This window comes from Scomber japonicus, chromosome 8, assembly GCF_027409825.1.
Source record: "Scomber japonicus isolate fScoJap1 chromosome 8, fScoJap1.pri, whole genome shotgun sequence".
Classification (NCBI taxonomy): Eukaryota; Metazoa; Chordata; class Actinopteri; order Scombriformes; family Scombridae; genus Scomber; species Scomber japonicus.
In genome coordinates, this window is record NC_070585.1 from 20,742,430 (window position 1) to 20,768,319 (window position 25,890).

Here is a 25,890-nt window from a genome sequence, read left to right on the forward strand (position 1 = left end):
CGCTCTCTCTCACACACACACACACACACACACACATGCACACCATAATAAGTGCCATTCAGGGCAGAAGAAGCTTTTCCAGGTTCACAGGTCATGATAAATCCTGTGTCTATAGTCACTGGGCTGTCAGAGGCTTCCTGTCCTTTCTGTTCAATTCACAACCTTTACCTTAGCAGCAGCTGGGCCTCTCGGCTAACACACTCAGCAGTATAACACACACACACACTCCTCGACCAGTAGCTTCCCTTGCATGTGGTCAGAAGGTTCCTATCTCATCGTTTTTTAAACCGGTCGATTTTTTCTTTCGCACAGGAGGGCACAACCTTTAACCTCTACAGTAGCAGTCAGCCATCCATTTACTGCAATACACACACACACAAACATATTACACTCACTTGGATATATCGTTATCGCTCTTAATGTGTATTGCTCTTTCTTTTTGAGTACCTTTCTCTTGAGCTCAGGTGGTTTTGTCTAAAATAAATTGAGCCTGAAATGAACCAAGAGAGTTTTTTTGTTGCAGTGTTAACATTTGAGTGAACTATTCCCCAGTGAGAGAGAGGGAAAACCAGCAAGACTTTATTGCTGCACATTCATGGCCTTACTTTATCCTGTTCTCTTTCTCCTGAACATATTCATTCTTCTCTCTCTATCTCTCTCTCTCTCTCTCTCTACCTCTCTAGTTTTTCTTCTGTAGACCAGCTGAGATTGCCCGGATGGATTTTTTTTCTTCCTATTTCAAATGAATCATCACCATCTCGTTCCTACTCCTGTCTCCAGTTATCTCTCCGTTTCCTTGCCTCCCTTTTCTTCCTCAGACAGCTCCTGTTAGTGTAGGTGAGTCTTGTATGAATCAGCACATCTCTCCCACTCTCTCTTGCTCTCGCTGTCTCTTTCTCTTCACTGATAATCAGAAGTCACGTGTGACTCTTAACGCTTCCAGGACCTCACTTAAGCTCAAATTCAGTGCAAAATAATAACTTCTATTGTATTGTCTGTGCAGAATGAAATCACTGTGCTGTGTTTGTGAATAAAACATGAATGTGGATGCACACAAGGCAGAAGAGGATACACATGACATAATGATGTTTAAGAGCAGAATGGCAGCATGATTGCTTGTTTGTTTTGGGAAGCTGCCTCTTCCAAGAAGTGAATTGGAGTTGAAGAAAGACAACCATCCACTACACTACTGCTAACACCAAGAAGAATACCCTGCGGGCAATAGATAACTCTGCGAGAGGTTTGTTTCTTTAGTGAAGAGGGAGACAAATGACAGACAGCTCTATCTGTCTGTGACCTCAAATCTTCTCTGTCACTCTCTTCAACTTCTTCTCAGACAGCTTTGCAGCAGGCTTTCACATAACCATTATTGCGCCTGGAAGAATCGTATTTATGAACTTAAATACTCTTAAAAATGTGTTCTTGTTGTTGCTACGAGACACATTAAAAGCCAGTCATCACAATGTGGGAATGACTACAAATATCATGTCATGCAAATGTCTCCATTATTTCCATCTCATAGACATCTGCATCATGCCGGCATGTATCAGCCCACAGTGCTAGAAATGCGGTGGGTCTGTCTCCCGCTTTAAATTTCAAAAACATGAGTCAAGCTTTAAACATGCATCATTTACAGCCTTGATCGGATGTGGCATTGTTCAGTCAAGCGCATGTACTGCATGTTTTCCAAAGATGCAGAAAAACCAGCAGAGATTTCACTGACATCCCACAAAGTGACACAAACAATATTCATCTTGCTGCTATGGCTACTGCTCTCACCTCTGTATACTTAGAACTGTTTCCTACAGAAATTGTAGCCTAACATGTTTTAAATTATGTGACAAGGACAGACAGTGTATCTTCCACTTGAGCCAAGGCAACGTGGAAGGACATTTTCCAGACAATACGTGACTTTCAAATCAAAGGAGTTGAAGATAATAAAGGATAGCACATAACGCTTTGTTGGATTTCGGAGTAAAGAGAAAAGACATTTCAACTGTGCAGATAAAGCATCAGAGGATCAAAGCCACTGTGCTGCAACACCATGTCTACACATTGATATTAATCTGAAGGAATCAAGACTGTAACTCAGATATCCCTGAGAAGCAATAAGATTTACTCTCATTACTGGAGCTCTGCAATAAATGCAATTCTTTCACAATGTACAGTGCCTACCTTAATAGTACAGACTTCCTGCGCCGTTTCAATTCCAGTCTCAGACTCGCGCTGTTAAACCTGTCACTGAGGGTAACTGAGTGTTGACATTATTTATCCTGTCTGTTGGTTGGCTTGGCAGAGAATGCAGAAATAAGTTGGGCACACAGAGAGGGATAAAAGAAAAAGAGAGACAAACAGGGAGATAGATGGAGGTAGAGGAGGAAGGGAGGGTGAGCAGTGGAAGACAGACACAGGCATGGGGAGAGATGGGTGACCTAATAAGCAAAGACTTGTCTCTTGGTCAAAGAGTCCTCTGTCCCTGCACATTCCTGTTCACACCTACATGGCCCCTACTCCTCACTATAATACCAATGGAAAGAAAAGGCCATCGGTGTCTGATGTCCTCAGCCCACACACACACACACACACACACACACACACACACACACACACACACACAAACACTGTATTAATGGTTCTGGGAATGCACTGATGGTCTTGAGTCAAAAAATAAAATTGAGAAAAAATAAAAATTAAATAAATATAACAATTCAGCAGAAGCTTGCATTTCTAGTGTGCTCCAACAGTATACACAATAAATAATAAGGACAGGGTCAAAGCCACAGCACAGTGACAATAAAACAAGAAAATATGTTGTGTCACTGAGAACCAGCAGCCAGGCAGAGATGCAGAGCACAGAATACAGATGAAAAGAAAGTTCTGGTTAATTTCTGATTATTTTTCATTTGTAGGTTTTTGTTGTTTGAACCTTTGACTCTATATTTCACAAGTGTATTTATTTTCTAACAAGGAAGTCTTTTGAGATACAGTAGTACAGGTTAAACCTACAATTATTGATTTTTCTGGCCAGTGAGGGCACTGACATCAATAATGTAAACCAAATATTTGGCCTCCTTCACGCTTTGTTTTGGGTCTTGAATTTTGGGTTTTGAACCAAAACAGTGACATTTCAGGCTGTGAAACAAAAACAATCAGCTAAAAGGCACTAAAATACTAAACCAGAAGCTAGCTGTCTTGGCCAGCATGGGCGTGAGCATGTTCTATGGATGCATTGGGCCCACTGTTTTCATCACAGCAGTGTCTTTTTGACTTAATTTGCCACTGAGCAACTTTCACTAAATTATGTTAACAGGACAGGTATCATAATCAAGAAACTTTAAACTTACAAAAATATTGCAACAATAGTCTGACTCTCTGTAAATCCTGGAGGGAGGGAAAGTAGCATGTGTGTGAGCTGCCAAACACAGCTGCCAATCAACACCCACACAGCAGACATCAAAGCTACTATATTTCTTCAAATCTTATTAACAGAGCCATAATTTCCCAAATGACAACCAACACACATATTAGATGGGCCAAATTTAGCAATTAACACCATAATGACTGATGGTTGAAAATGTATTGATTTAGTATTTATGTAGTAGTATAATAGAGAAACAAATGCTTTTTGAATGGGAGTGAATTGGAGCCAGCATCTTGCAAGTGTCAGTAGTATTGTACTTTGAGGTACTTGCACATTGGCTTCAGCCTCAAGTCGTAGTAGTTGCTGCTTGGATAGAAATCGAAAGGTTTGAAAGAGGGAGAATCTGGCATTTGTCTGATATGAAGGTGGTGTCTCTAAATGAAGTTTATATGGTAAATTATTCCAAATCCAGCATGCGTAGTACAAAAAAGCAATTTTGCCAAAATCAGATCTGACTGCAGTCATGGAATATTAACCATCTAGTTAGTAGTCTTTAGACACAGGAGGAAGCATTTTTCAAAGGTAGGCAGGTCAATGACTACAGCCATGTAACACATCCTTTAACTAATTAATACATTAACTAATTTTCTTCAGAACTGTCTTGTGAGTGAAAAATAGAGTTTAAAAGATAAGGAGTAAGGAAACTCATTTCGGGTGAGGCAAAGGTCTGGCCTGAGGGTGCATAAGGTTTTTGTCGAGGACATTTCATTCTCAGAGATTAGACATGCATATTAAAATATATATCAGCTGTGACCGATGGAATGATTGTACTGAAATGGAGCTAATTCTGTACTGTAATTGTGAACACATCCTTCTGTCAGCAGTCTAAAGCCAACGATTTGTAATCCTTTTACACCCACAATTACAACACTTAACAGAAGTGATAAAACCATTATGCACTGTCCAAAAGAACTGGCAAGCACTGATAGGGACGCCCAGAACTCACTGCTGGGCTTCACTGAATGTGTCGAATGCTGATTTAACTTCAACAAATAAATGCCAAGTCAACAATGACTCAGAGTATCAGTGTCCAGGAGGCCTGCTGATAAATAGTGTGTGGATATAAGTCAGTGCAAGTATACTGGTTCATTTCTGTGAGTGTGTGTGTGTCCTAGCGTGCCACAGGAGCAGGCTGTTGGCTTAGTGCCTGATAGGGGTTAGTGGAGGTTGGACCAATGCCTCCCTGCTGTTCCGTCCTGCTGTCCCACAGCCCCTCAACAGCCACCAGTTAGAAGAAAGGCCTAAAACACACACATACACACACAAGCACACACGCACACACACACCCTCTAACTCTGAGTCCCTCACTGCTGTTGAAGCAGGATGAAGGAGCTGAGCTTCCTCTCACAGCTGCAACCGTCACACACTGCTGGAGAGGCTGGAGGAGCTCCAGTGACACAGCACACACACATACAGTACCCAGCCACACACATAGTCACATAGGCGCTCTTGAACAGTCTATTAAACAGTAGGCATGCACAGAGACAAGCTCATGCTGACACACATGAACTTGAAGGGGGAAAAAAGCCCATTTCCAACTACATCAGCCACAGTATACCCTCCACACCCCTGCTGGGTATAAGCAGCTGTCAAACTGTTACTGTTCCCCCCTGAAACATTGCCACACTCTAACCAAGCTTGACTCCTTTTTGTATGCAGACACGTGGCAGAGTGATATGTGATTGGAAGCACCCAGCAGAACAGCAGGAGCAAGAAGGACTATCTCTTCCCCTCTTCCTCCTGTACTCCCATTTTGACTGCACATTGTCATGCTCACTGTGTTTTGCCCTCCAACCAGATATTTCATTACCCTTCGTACTTTATCTTTTCAATGACAGAGTAATTTCCCCCTGGAGCAAACATGCCATCCATACACTTATTTATATTTACATGGTGCTTTCTTTGTCCTGAAAAGATGGCTTTGAAGCGAGAGCTCGGCAGTGAAAATAGAGATTGGCTGACATTAACATCATTATCGCTGGAGGTAGAAGTGGGGAAGTGTTATTTGAGCACTTTATTGGACCCTCATTGTGTTGTTTGAGCATGGGGTGAGTTACGGTTATGCTTTTCATTCAACTGCATCGTCAGGCTGAGACAGACAAAACTGGGACCCACAGAGCAGACCAGAGACAGACAAGTGTGGTGAGGCAGTTTATTACACAGTCCAGGTTCGGTACACAAAGGCAGTCAACACAGGCAGAAGGGTAGTCCAAAAAACAGGTGAGGGTCAAACCATCAAAAGGTGGGATTTGGCCACAGTTCAAAAAACACTAGGCTAGACTGGTATCAAGGGAAAAACAGGGTCGGAACAGGAGGAACACATACACAAGGAAACTGCGGGGAAGCTACTCACAAACAATGCAGACAATCTGACAAAGACACACTGGGGGAAACAGGCAATTATACACATGAGGGGAGGAGATAATGATGCACAGGTGAATATAATGGTCAATCAGACACGCAGGGAGTCAAGACACCTAGAATAAACACAAACAGGAAGTGAGGAAATCCCAACAAAATAAAACTAAACAGTATGGGACTTGACATGCATAATGGCTGAAGTGCTTCTAGAGCAGCAGTGAAACACTGACTATTATGCAATAGCTTGTATGTGTGTGTATGCTTTAAACCATCAACCTCATATCCTCTCCTGAGCACTGCCAGGGACAGTACTGTAGTACTGTATACGACAAGTATTGTTATTGGCACTAAACATTCCTAGCTAAGAGTTTCCTAAAGACTGAATCAGAAAAGCTGCTGAGAGTAACTTTTAGTAAGAAATTGAGACGTCTGAGATAACTTAAAGGGTGGGTTGACCCTGTTGCTATGGATAATATTTCTGTTTGATCAATGAACTTAAACACTAAATCCACGTATCCAAGTATTGAATTATCAAGTAGATTGTATATCTGACATCAAACACCATCAATATGTCGATATTGAGTTGGTTTTTTTCAGTTGACTGAATAAATCTTCATACTTTGATAACTCTCCATATATAGTGCCTATTCCATTGGGTGATCCAGCAAGAGCCATAAAATCAGCTTTAATCATTTATTTATTGCAGTTGCTGATTATTTAATGTACACATACAGTACTTTTGATTAATAATTCTGACAGATAGCTATATTCTGATTTCACCAGCGCTCCAAACTGCAGATTTCCAGTGTTGAGAGTGGAGAGTTGTATAAACCATCATCTCTGGAGTTATTGTATTGTGTTGATATTTGACACGGTGCACTGTACACGTGTTTGTTAACTCACCCGCCAATAAGTTAGTGAATTAGTCTTAGACCAAAAATGTCCCTAACTTAGAACTGACATGCCCCTTATTATTAAGAGGCGTTAGTTAGCAGCTCCTAACATGGCCAGTTAAGAGCTACTTTTAGCCTGAGAATGTTTTCTGAATATCATACCTGATTTCTACAGTACAGTGTCTACCCCAATCTGCCTGTCTGGTGCTTTGGTGCTGGGCAGATAGAGCACAGTGGGTTGACGAGAGCTTTTTCCTACAAACAACTGCCTACTGCATGTGGAAACAATGCTGAGAGAGCGGTGAACATAACAGTAAAGTTGCACACAGTAAAAACCAAAACTTTCCAATTTTATCAAAGAAACAAACATTTTCCAATGATTTAACCAGGAGAGTTTCATACCCACCCAAGCTTCAACTGCTCCAACTGTCAGTAAGTTAAATACAAACAATGACATGACATTTACTTCAGAAACCCTGGATGCCTGGAATAACTCATCCCACTTTTAAAATGTATTCTGTTTTTTTGTCAATGTGCTGGCACTCATTTATAGAAACAAAAGTCTGAATCTTAATATACTGACATATTTTATTTTACTTGTTTGAAGAAAACAAGACTTTTAGGGCTAAATAGTAAACAGAATTCATTTGGTAAGATGCAGTTATTTTTGCAGTACACTGAATGGTATCTGCTTTCAACTGCTCCCCCAGCAAGTAATAGATCACAGGCAAATATCCACTTTACTCAGCTGCTTGATGCTATTGGTACAGACAGCATCCTAATGAGCTTATTGTGAACAATAACCAGTTTTCTTTCATCCCCCCACCCCCTGCAAGAAAACTGAATTTACAGCTGTGCATCCTGAATAAAATAAGCTGAATAATGTCTTGCAATCTCACATGCAGCTTGTGTGTGTGTGTGTGTGTGTGTGTGTGTGTGTGTGTGTGTGTGTGTGTGTGTGTGTGTGTGTGTGTGTGTCTGTGTGTGCACGTTACACGCAAATATCAACCTTCATATTCACTTGTCATCTGTTCAATTACGTTTATGACTAATGAACAGAATGTAATAGAGTTGAGATTTAAGAAACGGTCTCTGGACTTAAAACTATTTTAAGTCTGAGGATGACAGTCCTTTTGTATGACACGGTTCCTGGAATTGACAAGCAGATACGAATCAAAGTTACAAATTAAATCCAGACGACAACAGGGCTTGAAATTACTTGTGAAGGAGATCAGAAAATGAACTCTGCTGATTTCAGGGATGTCAAAGCTCATTACTTAATCAAAAGCAAAAAATAGTGATTAACTTAACAGATTGGAATTCTTTTCTCAGGTCAATGAATTTGAGCACACCTTCGGCAAACTGGAGCAAGCCAACTGAAATATACAAGGGCTGTAAACCCTGTAAACGCAGAGGAACTGCTTTGACACTAAGCAGCCAGATGTATTAAAAAAAGCCAATTCTGCTGTATATTTTACGTATGATACAGCTGGTGATATATTATACATACAACCATTTTTTTTACTTTTGCTTATCCTTTACTGTAGCATGTTATACACTAAATTAACTGCCCTAAATATTGGGATAATGCCATTTTCATACTGCAAGTCCTCTTAAAGAAAGTGTTAGGAAAGTGGAGTTTATGATGTATACTGTGTGATCGTTTCAGTAAAGTGGTATAGTATGATATAAACAGAATATGATGTGGAAACTGGCAAATAACTGGAGCAATACAACACTAAGGAGGATTTAAAACATATCAGTCCATAATTTAAACAGATTATTTAGTCAATCAGAGCTTTATAATTATATCAAAAGGCATTTAACAGATTAGCTGAGACATAAAACCATTCATCTCAAAAGAGTTCATGTTGTGGCTTCAGCTGCATTTTGTTGGAGTGTTGTGATAACATTTTTTTTTAAACTCTGGAAGCCGATAAATGAAGACAATCCCCTGTGTTTGAAATATCCATTTTCTGACAAGCGCATCTGCTGTGTTTTAGACTTAATTAAATAAAATTAACACAAAGAAATGCACATCCCGCCTTACAATTACTGTGTACGCAACGCTGATTAAAAGTCAACTCTGTCATTGCTTTCTAACATGCAGTGATGTGTGGAGAGGGAACGCCTGGTTCAGAAAAGAGGTAATTTAGCAAACCCCAATTGAAATCCCTGCTAATTAAGATGAGTTTCTTCTACCTCAAAGACTAGAAGATGAAATATTCTGCTGGGGGAGAATGCAAAGACAAAGAGTGAGCTGAAGTTCTCTGATCCTGCTCACAACTTAACACTGACTATTTTTCATTTAGTTTTCTGGTTAATCATTAACTTCATCACTACAGTACTCCCACAATGACACGTTCATCCTGCCACATTCATAACTTTTCATAATTTAATTCATTTAAGCTCTCAACGTTTTTTTGGTTAAACTTTTTCATGGTTTTCTCAAGTTTCTGAGTGGGAAAAATAGTGAAAAGCTACACATGCATGACAGCTGTAAAATAAATATCAATTAATATATGTAATTATGAATATATGTGTATTTAGTTTAGTAAATAAAATAATGCAAAAAGTGCAACCTATGGGCTGAATATATCTGGATTATGGCACTATATATGTGCTCATTATACAAAGAAGGTCAGAGAGTCTTGCAAGTCTACTGTAACTTGATGCTAATAATCCATCCATTAATTCATCCATCCATCTGGAAAAACTAGATGGAACAGAAGCCATATGTAAATAATAATATAAATCATGTAGAAATCAAATTAGAAGCCAATAGCCTTGTGTAGCATTAGCGATTAAGAGCCCACGTGTGAAACAGTAAGTATTCTCTGAGGCAGCTTAAGTGCATATTGTGTATATTTTAACATTATCAAACTAACAAGGCGAACATTAAATGCATGAAATGAACAATAATATGCATATTTTAATTTTAATTTTACAGAGTAGGTAGTGCTGACCTTGTCTACACTGTTTACTCACACCATTCGTCTGACACTGCTTCCAAGTAATGCATTTACACAGCTCATTTCACCGGTGAGAGCTTTGTTTATATTGGTTTGATATGAGGTGGGCTTCAGCTCAGAAATGTACTCCAACAAACAAGCGATTCCTTTATAAATGTTTGAATACTGAAGTTTTTTGGTATCTCTGCCAAGACCTGGTGTCAGTGCCAAGGGTTTTGTCTTTAAACAAACATTCTTTGGCAAAATAAAATTGGGGGGAAAATGATGTAAAAATCAGGAAATATCTAACAAACAAGATCCGAGCAGTGAGTTAAATTTTGTCAGTACTCAAAAAAAGAAAAAAAAAGTTTTTTATAATCTGCAAAGTACATGACACAGTCCTTTGTATGGTAGGCTAAAGATGACATGCTATTAATGCTGCTGCTGTCTTGCTAGTTACTGCTAGCTTCTAAAAGCTAATCCTATCATTTCTCATGAAGTACTTTCAGTATTTGCACTTTCCCAGTTTAATTACACCCCCATTGTGACATTTACTCTCACCTCTGTTGCTCTCTGAAGTAGATCCTCAGAGAAAACACAAAATAACATTATATGAAAACATCTAGAACACACAAGTCCATATGAACTTGCATTATGACAGAAGTATACTTGATCTGTATTCTGTATGAAAAAGAAAGCAAAATGATGACAGCACCATAGATACAAAACAACCATGTGGCAGTCATTTTACCAGCTTTAAACTTGCTATAGGACTCCAACTGTGAATGAGTTGAAGTTGAAGTTGCTAGTTGTGAGTTATTTTTTGTTGATAAAGCATGGTTTGTCTTCAGCAGAATTCCTGATGGACTTGTCGTAATTGTTTTTTATTCTAATTGAAAAGTTTTGACATTAAATTTATGATGGTATTGCAGAGAAATCACAGGAATTTTAAAAGCTTGGTCTCAACTGCTGCAGAACAAATCTCCTTTCTCCAGCTGGATTACTTTATCTGATCAAGACATGGATTACTTTTTATATGCTTTACTGAAAGGAAAGTCATGTTAAGGCATGAGGTGAGCTCACAACAAGTGATGTCAATATCTGATGACCGACTGCAGGATTCAAGGCAGATAATTTTGGGTTGTGGTGAACATATAACGTTAAATTGGCCTTGATATTATGCTGGATGTTTGTGTGGTTAGTTCATTCTCAGTGTTGCAGTCAATCGAAAACTTCTTCATAAAAGACAGATGCTGTGTCTGATACTAACCATACTAACATGCTTTAGTATGTCCGAAAAACCGTAGTATGAGTGACCAATAGTACATAAAGCACGTACTATTTCTCAGGAAATATGACAGTATGCAAGTACTGGACACTACGCTGGCATAAATATCCCACAATGCGATACAGTAGTGAAGATGACAACGATCACGTAACCGAAAGTGGCAGACAGCAACCAAGGAAGCTCTGGTGTAACATCAGTAACGCTTCAATTCAGGTTTCATTTTGCTAGGCATAACATATTCTTTTTAATTAGTTAGGACTTTATGGTTGGCAAAGGCTACCATGGTTACGCAGCTCAGCTGGTAAGGAGGAAGTGATGTGATAATCATAGATCAGTGTGTCTGAAATGATACATACTACTGTTTATTCAAACAAAAGCATGTCAAACAATAGTACACAAATTGAGTATGTAGTTCCTTGTATGTGATTTCAAATGCAGAAAAACAAACAGTGCTGACTTCAGTTTAACATTCAGTTGCTAGTGGCAACCTTTACTGGAACAGTTCAAAAACAGTTTAAATGAAGTCATTACATCCAACCTTTTGTCAGATCTGTGATCAATACAGAACCAATCACAATGTGTGTTTATCATAACCTCCTGCTGTTATTACAGACATGCACTAACATGACTCATGCACGGACTCATGTCCTCTGTTGAGCCAATATGTCTAGCCTGCAAACGTCTTTGTTAAAGGTCACTAAAAAAAAACATGTTTTCCTTCAGAAAACTCCATCCTTATCTAAACATATTAACCGAGCCACACAACATACCTCTGCCAAAGGTTCTCTTTAAAAAATGAATTCAGAAAATCTAAATTTAAGGAGGCAATGAGTGGAGTAGATATGTTGAGAGGCCATGTCTGTCTCTATGATTTTGAAAGCTGCTCTTCCACTCTCACAACACAGATGACAGTCCTTGGTAGTCAAGTTGCCATATCATACTGTGAACTCCAACAGTGAAAGCTGGACAGATGTGTCATCAGCAAATTGTTTCTTTCATGTACAAAGGGACTAAGGGAGGAACCATATAGTTAAAACCAAGGTGGATGATATGTTTCTAGCTCTTACATCCTGCAGTCTGCCTATAGGAAAATTGTAAGCAGTTGTCCACAACACTGTACTCACAGTTGACAATTGCTTCCAGTAAAAACTTCAAAGGCCAACTACTGTCTTCAACCTTTATTAGAAGATTTTCTGCATAGCTGTATACTCATAGTAAAGGCAGAAGACTGAAATATTGATGAGAGATATATATAAATGTTTGACATGTTACAAATGATATAATTTCAAGAGAGAGAAGTAAAACATTATTTCAAAAATGTTACTGTAACTCTTACTAAATCCCCTTAGAGTGGTTCTACTATCTAAAGGACAATAAAGTATGATTACTGAATATTCACAGCAAGTAGGCAGGGAGTGCCGGTATGTGCTAATGATGCACATTCATGGTAATAAAAGCTGCAGAGAGCACAAATCAATGGAGAAAAGCATTAATGGATTCAACACTCCACCACCGCTCATTTGAAAGTACAAATCTCATTATAACCACAAAAAAAGGCTTTTGACAGGGTATGGTGTGACATTTGGCGCTCTGCTCAACTGTCCACATTCGCTGGCCTGTCAACCTTGTCACTTCGTATTTGCTGTGGGAGCCAAAGAGATTCCAAGAGACGGGAATCTAGTTGACAGCTTGGTGTCCATTAAAAAGGTGACAATGAATTCTACAGAATATCTGCAGCCTACAGTATGAGCTGCAGGTAAAGCATAAATCAGAGCTTGTGACTGAGAAAGAGCAGCACTGAGCAATGGTGCACTTTGCCAAACAGAGGAGGAGATGCAGAACACACCAGAGACATACAGATTTAACAAACATTACAACAGAAATAGAAAATGCAACACTGATGCTTCGGTTGTGTCACAAAACACTGGGACATAAACTCCCTGACTGACTATGTAATTGGGACAGGCACAAATCCAGTGTGAAGGCAGCTGTTTACGTAAACAGGGCCATGTCTGTTTTCCTCTCGCTGAACACAAATGAATTTATAAAAAAATATGTTTTGAGAATCATTTACATGCACCAAAACAGGACAGACTAAATGGGAAACACTGGGACGAAATTATGACACAGAATGAGCACTAAAGGAAAAGCAAAGGACTTAGTTTAAATGAGAAAACAAATGTTTCAATTCTTCCAAACTTAACCTAAATAACAAGTCAGACATGAGTAAATGGATGAAGAGGTAATGAAGAGATAAAGATGGAGGAGGGTTTAAAATATTCAAGTTGAGCTCATCTGTGAATCTCTGAGACCTGCATTAACATGCGCTCACTTCTTTTTATCCTTCTTGATTCCCTAAATTCAAGGTCTATTCATATGGACTCCCTTTTGATTATTTCAAAGATTCTACCCCAAAGGGGAATAAATCCTATTTTAGACCTGCAGCATTTGCCGTATATCATCACACAGGGGACAGGACTGCAAATCTGGTTGGAAGAGAAAAAGCTGAGTAGGCCTTGCAAACATATTCCCAAACAAACTGTCCTTTCATAGAAGAACAGTAGGCAGGAGCTGGATGGAAAGACCTGACCTGACATTTAAAGGAAAGTGAATCGTAATACCATCTCATAAAATTTGAACTCTGAATGACTCATTTCTCCCGAGTTTGGAACCAGTTTGAAAAGTAACAGTATGTTCTGGCAAGCCTTGTGAAAATGGACAAGTATGATAAATAGTAAATAAATGATAAACAAAAGTCAACATGAATGATTTAAACTATTCTCTGGAAGGAATAAATGCCCAAACAGATGTCAGGCCGGCAGGTACTAAAAAAATATACTGTAATGGAACAGTTCCACAAATGTCATACAAGAGCACAATGGGAGCAAACTGTTGCAATTGAAGTCATTTTTTGTTCTTTTTATTCACATGCAGATGAATTCTTGATTCAACTTATGGAGCAAATAGATTTAAGCTTGATCCTTTCTATGAGGGTGCACCACCAGTGATTTTGGGCCCCAAGAAATGATTTCACACTGGGCCACACCACCACAGCACAGGTCACGCCAACCACACAAAAATGCTGTAACCACACCTCCAGAACCCAAACGACCCATTCAAAGTTTTAAATGCCTGTCTTGTAGTCTAACACTAACTGTACAATATTTACTTACATTGCGCTCTCTCTCTCTCTATACTGTATATACACTGCCTGGCCAAAAAAAAAGTCGCCACCAAAGAAAAAGGTCACACATTCGAATATTTCTTTGGACGGCCTTTAGCTTTGATTACGGCACAAAGCTGTGGCATTGTTTCGATAAGCTTCTGCAATGTCACAAGATTTATTTCTGTCCAGTGTAAATAAAATATTATTGTAATGTCTATTAATGATGAATGATGATAGGTTAATTAAAAAAATTAACTAATGTTCTAATAATTTTTTGTGGCCCCTGTCAGTCACGGCCTCTTAGATACACTCTCTAATAGACCATGTATGTAATACAGGAGCCCTTATAATTCATCAATGGAATAGACGTGTAATGTAAGCATCTGTGTCCAGCTAGCTTACAACTAATGTAGAGGAGCTGGTGTTTTTTTACTGTTTGGGACAAATAAACACAACCGGTCCAGCAGTCAAAATAAACACAAATGAGGCAAAAACTTACTTCTTTCTGTCTGAACACACCTTGACAGTGTCCGAAATGTAAGACTAAAATCTCATAACGTGACTGACACAACACAAATCAACAAACCAATCGATCAGAATACAACATGAAGTGAGAAAGAATACACTGGACATGCAGAGATCAACATATCAGGTTGTCTTCTTTCGCTTTCCCCACTACTGGGTCCACACTCTCTTCCTCCTGCGTTAATGTTTTTCAATGCAGCGTTATGATTATTGTTGTGCTACATTTGTAAACATGAGAGCGGCACAGATGGATAAAACAAGTTGATGACATGTCTATGCTTGCATCTGTTTTTACACCAAAGTGTTACATTTCACCATCTGACATGCCATAAAATTGATATTGTACACTGTGGCTGGTCTGACTGATTGCGCCCAAAGACTTAGATTAGATCCACATACTGTGATGTGCAGTGACATTGTAAGATTGTTGTCATGGCACAGTCTACGGTATATATTTGTTTAAAATGTGTATGTTCACTGTCTGTGTTTCTTGCTGAGACTTCTTGTTAGTGATGTGACTGTGCTCCCAAATCTCAGTAACTAACTTGCTGAGTATATTTTTTATCATAACAGATAAGAATGATGCCTTTAACTATAACAAAAAGATCAAAGATGTAATAAATCTTTTAATAAATGCTTGAATGATCTTTTATGTAATGTATATAGTTCAGCAAATCGTACTTAAAATCTGACAACTGAATAATTGCACATGAAACATTTTAAATAGTCACTGTCTGACACTGATAAACAGAGATTTTGCAGAATCATTGGTGAGCTCACTGTATCCTGAGATAGCCCAGATGGGCCAAGCAGCACAGCGGTGCCAGCTTTCATCTATACCTCCCACCAGTATGAAGCACACAGGTGTGACAAAGACACATCTGATCTGCAGTCTGACAGTGAAGAACCAATGACTTGTAAAAATGTCTGTATACATTTGCTGCTCTTCTCTGAGTAGCATACTTTGCCCTCTTAGTGCCAACTCATCATGAAGTTAGAACACACACACAGAGTGCATTGGGATTGACACTGACAAGAACTCATTAAATAATTATGGTTCGATCCCCAGCCAAACCTAGACAGGGAGCTCATATGGGACATGGCATCCACCCAGGTAGTTTCTTATTTATCCATTCCAGCTTATTATGTAATATACAACACTGCAAACAGATTCTGTTAGGAACATTGCTCTAGAGTTTGATCAAGGTTTTCCACATTTCTGGTGTCAAGGTTTGAAGCCACTAATGCTTGCTCTGATTTCTCCTGTTGCTACTACTGAAAAGGGCAAGATGTTGCTGAGGGAGGAGGAATGGAAGGTTGATGACTTTGATTAGTAGCTCTTAAGATCACAGGTGCTACCTGATGTATAGATCTTTCATTTAAATGCCAAACTACTGCAGACTTCATCAATGTGCTTCTTCCACCTATAACAACTAAAGATAACCTATGATCAATAGACAAATTGCTTATTTTCACGTGTCAGACAGGTGTCAGATTGTGTTAATATGATTTCAGCTTAATTTGCCTCATAAATATTTAAAGCGCCGCACATACTGCATCAACAGATGATGGAAGAAAGACTTAAAGCTTACTGTGTCTTTTCTGTGCTCCACTGACGATGGAGCCCCCATGGAAAGCAAGTCTTTAATCAAGTGTCTAACCAGACTCATAAAACCATCCTGAAAGGCCTCCTTTAGGCACCTTGCTGGGTAAACAATACCATCACTCTGTCATGATCCTGAATTAAGATATTACCACATGCATGTAATTAACATTTGTATTAAGGCCCACAACAATATTTCATCTTGATTAAATAAATATTGAGTGACACCTCTATGACAAATGCTGTGTCAGTTCTTTTCTGTGGGGAGCGGAAACTGGATTACATGGAAGGGATTTTCAAAAGCAGAAAACAGCACATGGAAGGTTTTTGTGAAGCACAAAAATAGCAAACCCCCTGAAAAATTGAGGCAGTGGCGCTGCTTTAGATGTGAGCATTGTCCTCAATGGTACATCGAGCTCAGATAAACCAACCATCAACGAGCGAGAACTGAAAAGAGAGTCAGTGCATGGTGACATGTTCTAAAGACCTGTGGGAGACAGGTATGAGCTTTGAAAAAGAGAGAGTGTGATGTGACCATTGGCTTGGAAACTTTAATTAAACATGCTTAACCTTTCTAGGAACTGTCACAATGATGCATTTAAACACAAAATGTATTGCATTAATATTTTTTGACTATAATTACGAAAGAAAAGATAGCCTGTGATGATAGGATCACAACTTTGAAGCTACAGCAGCTTCACGCCTGAAGCCAGCCGATATATGTACCGTCTCTCTAGTGAGGGAACATTGGAGCGAGGGACTGAGAAGTGACTGTGGGAGAAATGCTTTGAAGATCACAGTACTGCCATGCAGTCTGGTGTTTGGTGCCCCATAACAGCCCAGAAAAAGACGCTCTCTTTTTCCAGTAATCTGCGCCACTTCCTCTTTTCTTTGCCTTTGTTACCGCCTGAACTTCCACTCGATCCCAGAGAAGATGGGAGATGTTAAGGAGACTGGCAAGAGAGAGGGTAGTGTTTTCCCATATCTCTCATACTCTCTTTTTATTAAATGAGTGACAGGGAAAATGTGCGGTGACATGGGACACAAGAGGAGTCAATGATAACAGGTTGAGGAAAACAACGAGGAAATAGTCAATAAGAGATGAGGATCTGAGCGGGAAAGAGCTTAGCAGTAATCAACGAGGGCAAGCCCCAGTGGAAGAGACTTTTTCTGTAGAAACAAATCAACATTTCTAGGAAAAGGGCTCACTAAGACAACGGCTATAGGGGAGGTGGTGGCTAGATGAGGAGGGGGAGAACAGAATAAGAGAACAAACTCACTACAAACCACCTTCCACTGGTGACAGACAGATTACCTGAGAACTGTATGTCACAACCATTACTGCTTCACACCACACTAGGGTGTATTTCAAAGTAGCTGTGATCAACTTCACACCATTGCTCTGAGTCATATGAATGAGGCATATTGTTGTCATAGTGACGTCTGTGCTGTCTCCTTTTCCTCTCCATCTATCCTCTTGTGTTTTTAAGACTTAGTTGTATACACCTGCCTGCTAGTTATCCTAAATAAATGCTCCTCATCGCTGACTGCCTCTGTGATCAGCCAGGTCCCTACATAGCTGGTCTTCATTTCAATCAGGAGAGACCAGAGAATGAAGTAAAATAATGTTTATTATGCAGATGATATTAATGATTAGGTATTGTCAAAGTCTTTGGCGCTTGGACTCTGCAGGGAGAATTTTTGAATCGAAGGACATAAGTCCTGAGCAGCAGCATGATAGATCCCCCATGGAGTCCAGACACTGGTGGTGGTGGCTGATGACATCGATCACTCAATCTCGGTCCAAATCACAACAAAAGTCATCTTGAGGCTGAAATTGATCTGGCTGATGAAGTTGAAGTGATGCATTGAGGAATCTGAAGACTGGGTGGTGATGGGGAGGTGGGGGGTCACACAAAACAGCATCAAGAAAGCACCTGAGCATAGAGGGAGAACATTTAAAAAGACAGCTGCAATATGATAGGCTGACAATGAAGGTGTGTCACTGTGCTATTGGTTAGGCTTGACCAGGTGATGTGAACAGCTGATGTTTCAATTGATACTCCAGAAATAACAGCAAGTAAGATATGAGCTTTGACAGAGATCAGTATGAGCTGTGAGAAGGATCAGGATGACTGAAGGATGAGAAATAAAACTAAGACGTGAGCATGCAAAAAGGTGGTCTTCCTGTCTGAACTTTCGCTAGCTTCATTACTCATTAGTCTTGGTCTTTGTCTTTTTTTTGCCTTCAGTCTATTAAAATAGACCTTTTTTAATTTTGACTTGTCATGGCAGGGAAAAAAAACAGGTGCAACAAGTAATATTAGTAAGTTATGTCAAGTCAGCCATCATAGACAATCTCAGAACCCTCAACGTTGCAGTGCTTAAATGGAAAGGAGCCATCATCTGTGTTATGAATTACATGTGTGCTATTTATGTTATTACAGGTCAAAATAAATCAGATCTGCACTCAGCATTGAAGATGGATGTAACAGGTAAATGTATAGATAATAAAGACATATTGAGCAGAGCAATTATAGATTGCACACAGTTTGTAGCCAGATAATAGCACACCGCAACTTTTTATTTTCAAACAGAGGATCCATAAAGACAATACTATGTTTATTGGCCAACAGTGCTAATTTCTTCGTGAAAGCTGAACTGTACTCCGACCTCTGCCAGATTTTGTAGCCTTGACCTTTGACCTTTACAAAACTTGCACATGTCAAACTGGCTTCTGAGGCAAAAGTTATGACAGCAAAAAAGGATATTGTAGAGAAGAATGGTTGAAAAATTCATTTGATGCATCTCTAAACTCCCATTATTATGTAACTCCACTCTCTGATCCTGCAGGGATTTGAATAAAAATATCTCAATCATGACAGAAACAGAAGTCTAGAACCAATGCTAACCGTCATTCATATGAGTTTCAGATAAAACTTTAAATAGATTTTTGTACAGAAGGAGGGCTGTGGATTTTGTCCCCCATCACTTACATTGAAAACGCATTAGGAAGGGATTTTAATGGCCAGTATGAACAGAAGTAATGATTACAGCAAGAAGAACCTCTTTCAATATTCATTTGTATGCCCGACTTTTGTTTTAGACTTGAAAAATTGTGAACCCATCCTTTAATGCCAGCCCCTGTTCTTGACTTCCATCTCTGATGTTGCGGTTTCCTGCCTTTACCCTAAGGACTTGTTTACCTGTATTGACCAACTTTCAAGTAAAACCTGTTTGTACTAAATCTGCCTCATCTCAGGAGTCTACTTCTGGGTCCCAGTTCATTAAATGTGACAACTGTAAGACCCAGTTCTTCTGAGCAGTGAGGCTATGTTTCTAAACCTACATAAAAATTTCAGATGTTAAAGGAAAGCAAAACAGTTTCACAGCAGCACTTGAGAGACCATCTAGTGGCAGACTGCAAGCTAAATACATCTCTCTCCCCTGGTAACTACGTGTGTGTGTTGGCTGGCAGGCTGGTTAAGACATTGGCCGTCACTGGGGTTTCTGGTCACGCTATTCTGCCTGGCATTATTACACCACCCATCACTCAGGCCCACTGTGTACATTATTCATGCCCCCAGAGGAGTTCGTCAGAGGCTGTGACCGCAGGTGCTGTGACAGGGCTCTCAATCACTAGCGCCCACGCTGTCTGCTCATCCGACCCCACTGTGACATGGCAGCCCACGGTCCAGCTCAGTTCAGCTGTGGAATCAGGATCCCAGCTAGGAGTAATTGACCAGCATCCATTCACAAGTAAATCCAAACATAAAGTAATCTGGTGAATACCTTTACTGAAAATGCTGTGTTTACAATGAAAGCCTGCGGGTCTAAGGCGTCCGTCACACAAATAACGACCCGCGCCAAACATATCAGCTCACGCCTGTCAACTTCGGCACACTCCTGGGTAAAGGATAGCCAGGGGATTTTATTAACTTGTTTGTTCAATTTCACAGAGCCACATAACTCCTATTGCCATCACGCATGCGAACACAGAACTTCTTAAAGCAGCCTGTGAGCCAGGATGTGTGTTTCCACTCTGCCGCTCAGATGTGTCCTGTCATCCTTCATGGCAACGAGTCAGTTCGAGTGGCACATCTTTCTGCTGACAAAATGAGGAGTGACCGGCAAGGCTATTTACCTAATATTACTGCAATTGATAAATACATTTACATGTGATCCTTCAGGACCGCCCGGAGCCACTCTTCAATCAGATATTAAACGGACTCAAGGTGAGCTGTCATCCACCAAATGCAGCATTATTTATGACTCTGACTCTCTTGATAACGTGGATAAGGTCTCCAACATCAGAGCTATGTCTCTGCAGTGTGATACCAGTCAAATCCTTGACTCATTACCTCACAGTGTGGTGGACCGTGAACTGCTTACAGAACTCTGTATGCCATCTGTAATTATCCTTTTTATGCCATCTATCGAGTTCTATAATGCACAAATAATTTACTTTTGGTACAACACCATTTTACCTTATGCATTTTAAATGGATAAACTGGATGACAGACTAGCTATGCAATTGAAGTTTGCTTTGAAATTGTTCTTGGTGTGCTCATCTGAAAATGCCTGGCTGTAAGATGCTACACTGAAACTCAAATAATCAAGTCAGCAGTGGATAATCTGTATGTAACTTTGGAGTTACTGGTATTGCAATGACTGATTTAGGAGCTAGGACTGAGAAAAAAAAAATTGTCAGTTTGAAGGGAAAATCTGAAGCAAATTCATTTGTGATGAGGAAAAACACAGACACAGAGTTTTGACCAAACCTTGGGTTGCAAAGCTTCCTGGGCATGATTTAAGTTCAAATGTTATCGACAACATTTTCCATAAGTACACTTATTAACTTTGAAATCAAAATGACTTCAAAATTATTACTCCTTTCATTTTACAAGCTTGCTGCCTCAGCTGAAATGTTAAGGACTAAGCACACAGAGGAAAACAGTAAACTCACAAACACATCAACAACAAAAACTGCAAAAGGACCTATTTTTATATTGGTATATTTACAGAATTCCCCTTGTTCCTGATTGTTTGTGTGCTGGAAATTTGATTGTGTGAGCAGTTTGGCCATTGTAATGATAGCAAACAGAACAGAAAGGATGTAATCCCTATTTCCCATTGAAAACTAATAAGATGAGTGTGAAGAGTTGTTGTAATATCATGAAAGGAAGCCAAAAAACGCAAGGTTCTGCCAGAGTTCAGCATATTTTTAAACCTCTTGGGGTATGAAGCATTAGTAAATGTTCAAAATAGGAACCACAGTACAGCATGCATGGTTTGCACTGTGGTTAGCATTGCGTTTAAGTCCCAGCACAGTCTACATGACTTTTGCATGTGATCCTCACCATATCATATCAGTTCAGACAATGTAAATTACTCACAGGCATAGTAAAAATAAGCTACCGGCAAGTTAGCAAACAGCTTTAGATCCAACAGAAAGAAAATTAGTTAAATATATATAGAGTGGAGCTATGCCTTAGAAATACAAAATATTACAAATATGTCTCATCTCCTTGTTGTTAAACTCCAGCTAAAAACATCAGACTTGCCCTTCTCACCTAATATAAATGCCCTTCTCCAGCAGAAGCTACAGAGTAATGAATGTGTTGACTTCTGCAGAGCACTCTTGGTGCCTGTTTCTACCACTATAAGCAGGGATTAACTTCTCCCTAATGAAGGGCAATTCAGTGGTGGTATTAGGACCAATGGGTACCAATGAAATGTCTCTCACCCTCACAATTACTGTGCTCCACTATTAACTCTAAAGGTGTTAAGACGTGTAGAAATGTCCACAGAATAATAAATGAGGGCTGATATACAGCATACTCAGTGTTCACACAAACATACAACTGTGCATACCAACATCCACAGACCTATAACCTGAAATTTATAGAGGTTCAAACAACTGCATTCACATGGGTGCACATATAAAACACAAAACACACAAAAGATCAATGACTTTTCCCCTAGGACCGTGTTTCATAGCTCCACTAATGGCTCATAACACATCAGAGTGGCAGCATCACATACACACAGTGCAGCTACTTCACAGTCACCTCCACCCTATTTCACACAGCACACATGATAATGGTCTCGCCTCTGTGAAAGGCAGGGCACAATGTGTGATGATTCCCCATCACCTACATGCGTATATGATGAGGGAGTATATTCAATCTTGCCAGTGTAGCGATAACAAAGGTAGTTCTTGTCACATTAGCTTGAATTCACCAACAAGCTTTACCTTTGCCTCACAGAGACACAAACATGGTTCAGTGAGGTTGTTAATTTAACAGCCTGACAGTATCTAGTAGACAATAAGTTTATATACCACCTATTTGTAATAGAAAATATGTTTTGAAAGAAATGTAATACAACACGGATTACCTTTTCTATCAACGTGATGAGGAAACATTGTTAATTACCATTTCTGCCAAGCTGCAAAATGTTGAAACTAAACATACAGGAAGGAAAATTTATAACACATTTCATATTTAATTATAGCAAATAAATGATGAACCTTTTTATAGTTATGTTTAGTCACTCACATCACTTGCTAAGAGTTGAGGAAAGCTTTTGGTTTTAGTTAAACATTAAAAAATCCCTAGGTGACTTGAAGCATGAGACAAAAGCACATTATCCATTGACCATTAAAAGGATATGCCTGGTGATATTCCATATTTTCTTATTGTCAACAAATCACCCTGTACAGAGCCAAAGCTATTTTCCTACTTACAAGTATTGTGTGTGCACCTAAAGCCTGATATATCTTATTCCTCTGCGCCGTAAAGCCACATCATTGTACTCGGTAACATGTTTCTTTGCCACATAGTTTTTTATCATGCTAGTTTGTTGTGCTACATATCACAGCCTACTGACTTTGTAGTTAAGGTCTCCGAGAAATCATTTCATACAAGTCAAGAAGTTGTGATGTATAGCACAACAAGCTAGTGAAGCTTTGTAAATAGAAATGCATTCCAGCTTATGCTCAGTGGTGTCTGCCTTACATGGAACTACTCTCTGGGGACTGAAAACTTGACCATTCCTATTAGTCTTTGGAGTGGTTTCTAAACAAGCTAATAGTTTTTAGACAACAGTGGAGGTCTAAACACAGAGGAATATGATATATCAGTGTTTGGTTTGGTTCTGCATGAGATTTGTTGACAATAAGAAAAATATAGAAAGCCATATCCTTTAACTGAGACCATAATCTTTACCATAACCTTGACCATAGTGCTTTTGTTTCTAAACTTAACCAAACATGACTCATGACCCATGATGTGAGCCCCAGCCTCCGGTGTCCTGCACTTTGTACAGCCTCCATCAACCCTGACCATGTCCCTGCAAATTCAGTGAGGTCCATAAATGTAGTGCTTTTTCAACTAGAACATAATCCAGCCAGCAGTTATGTTTCTGTTCAAAACATGCTTGGAACAACAAATAAGCAGCACATACATGCAATTTCTATGAGACAGGGTTTGCTTTTAAGCCAAACTTCCAGATGAAGGATGAAACAACTCTACCTGCCTCATGTACTTGAAAACTCTGATGTTATTACTTATTTCAGTGCACTGTTCCCACACAATAATGGTACTTATGCATAAATGATAATCACATTTCCTCACTGTGGCCCTTGGTGACAATTCTGTGACATCCACTGTGCTTATGTATAAATTATGTCCACATCTATTTGAGTGTTACTCACTAGCCCACATTATGGCCCCATGTTCAAACACTTTTACATAAATCTCTCCCTTTGACTCCAATGTATAACATTACACAGTCTGTAAACTGGTGAATGCAAAATACAAAATGACATTAATTTATGTGTGCGATTTTTTACTCAATGGTGTATGCATCATAGCTCTTATATAATATAATAGAAAACATTCTTCATATCAAATTCTAGCTGTTACTTAAAGTAAGGCTGTAGTGATAATATTGTAATTTAGGAGTTACAATATTAGAGACAAAAGCAGCATGTGATTCCTCTGGACATCCATCATACATGAGCCAGATGAAATTTTAATTTCTTCCACTTTCAAGGAAATATAAAAGAGGTTTATTTTTGTAAACATTGCACTTACAGAATGACAAAAAAAATGTCCTCCCCTCAGCTTTCACTGAAACAATGTGCTGTATCAGGGAGAAAGCATACGTAACATCAGCATTTATAGTCATCTGTCTGCTGAGGTGAAAGTGTGTACTCTGAGCTAATTGCCCTCAGCCTTTAACCTATGCTGTCCTAATCACACTGCCTTGTGATAATAATATCAGAAATCAAATTAATGGTGAGAACAGGTCTAGCTGTGTTCAGGCAGGGTAACTGAGGGGAAATTTCCTCAGACCGAGAAGAAATTTAATTTGAATGGAGGACAGAGAAGAGGGGAAATGTTCTGAGGGGGAACTGGAGCAAGCATCTGTCTCCAACGTAGGAAATGTCAGGTCCTGTTAATCTTATCTGAATGGCTGCTTGCTGACGTGGATTTAATTTTACACAAGTGCACGCCTGCAAACTTGCGTGAGTGCACACCAGACAGACTGTACACACATACATATACATATATATACATGAACCCATATGCAAAGCATCACCACCACTCACACACCAACCTCCTCCATCACGCCACTGACCCAGACCCCACTGCTCAGCCCTCAATACACTCACATAAATTCTTGTTTCCTCTGAAGGAAACATTGAGATGCAGCAAACATAAACAACACACCCTTACCTCCCACATATTCCCACATGAGCATAACAAGGAACCCATTTAACCATCTAGAATTCAATAAAACACACAACCTCACACACACACATCAGAAGAACAAATAGTAAAGCTGAGTCCACAGAGAAGCTATATCTCTGTTCCTTCATTCCCCGAGCATTCCCCATCATTCTCAGAGGCGACAGGCAAAGAGAGCGCATGAGAGATACATGTTAAGTGAAATGGGAAATAAAGGAGTGAAGAGGAGGAGGAGGAGGACATTTGACAGCAAAAAGGGAGACTAGTGAGTAGCAGGAGAAGATAGGGGATTGCCACATTTGCTCATCCTCAAGTCTGCTCCTCCAGACCAGGAGCCAGGCCAAACAACACATGCATGGCAGCCTCTAGCTCATCACACCACACAAAAGACAGAACAACAAGGGAGGAATTGAAATGGAGGCAAGAGATTCAAATGAAAAAGGAGATAAGAAGATCAAACTGTGACAAGGGAGTAGAGCATCAGGGTGAGGGGAAATGGAAAAGGGAGTAAGAAAACGTGATGTGAAACATGATGCTCTATGGTTTGTCTGACACTATGACACACTTAGGGACATCCAGGGTGGGCAAGCGGGCTAAGCTGCCTTGAACAAAGATTAGTGGAAAGCAACACGAACAGTGAGTGATGTCAACCCTGTGCTCTGCGGTTGCTTCCCTGGTTCATCCATGGTCACCTGAAGGTTTTAAAAAAACCTTAAGCACTCATGTGATGTTGATACATTTAGCCAGTTTCAGATTCACTGCATAATCGTACGCCTTATGCTTTATTAACACACGGATTATAATATAAAGCAGAAAATTATGCAGGAAAGGTTGTATGGTAAAACGTGGGAATCGGCATAGACAGAAGAATTATGAGCTGAGAGCTTTAGAGGGGATAAACCTCAGGGAAACATGTTGATGATTGC

The 25,890-nt window shown here is 39.6% G+C and overlaps 1 protein-coding gene across 1 annotated transcript in view; it reads right to left on the bottom strand.

The window, feature by feature from the left end:
* The window catches only part of drp2 (dystrophin related protein 2), a 75,966-nt gene extending 73,420 nt beyond the window's left edge, over positions 1–2,546 (bottom strand). Inside the window, exons 1-2 of the mRNA XM_053323647.1 lie at positions 2,527–2,546; positions 2,236–2,432 (exon numbers count right to left, since the gene is read on the bottom strand). Of these exons, the coding sequence (XP_053179622.1) occupies positions 2,236–2,432; positions 2,527–2,546 (217 nt within the window). The remainder of the gene's footprint in view (positions 1–2,235; positions 2,433–2,526) is intronic.
* Positions 2,547–25,890: the final 23,344 nt, after the last annotated feature.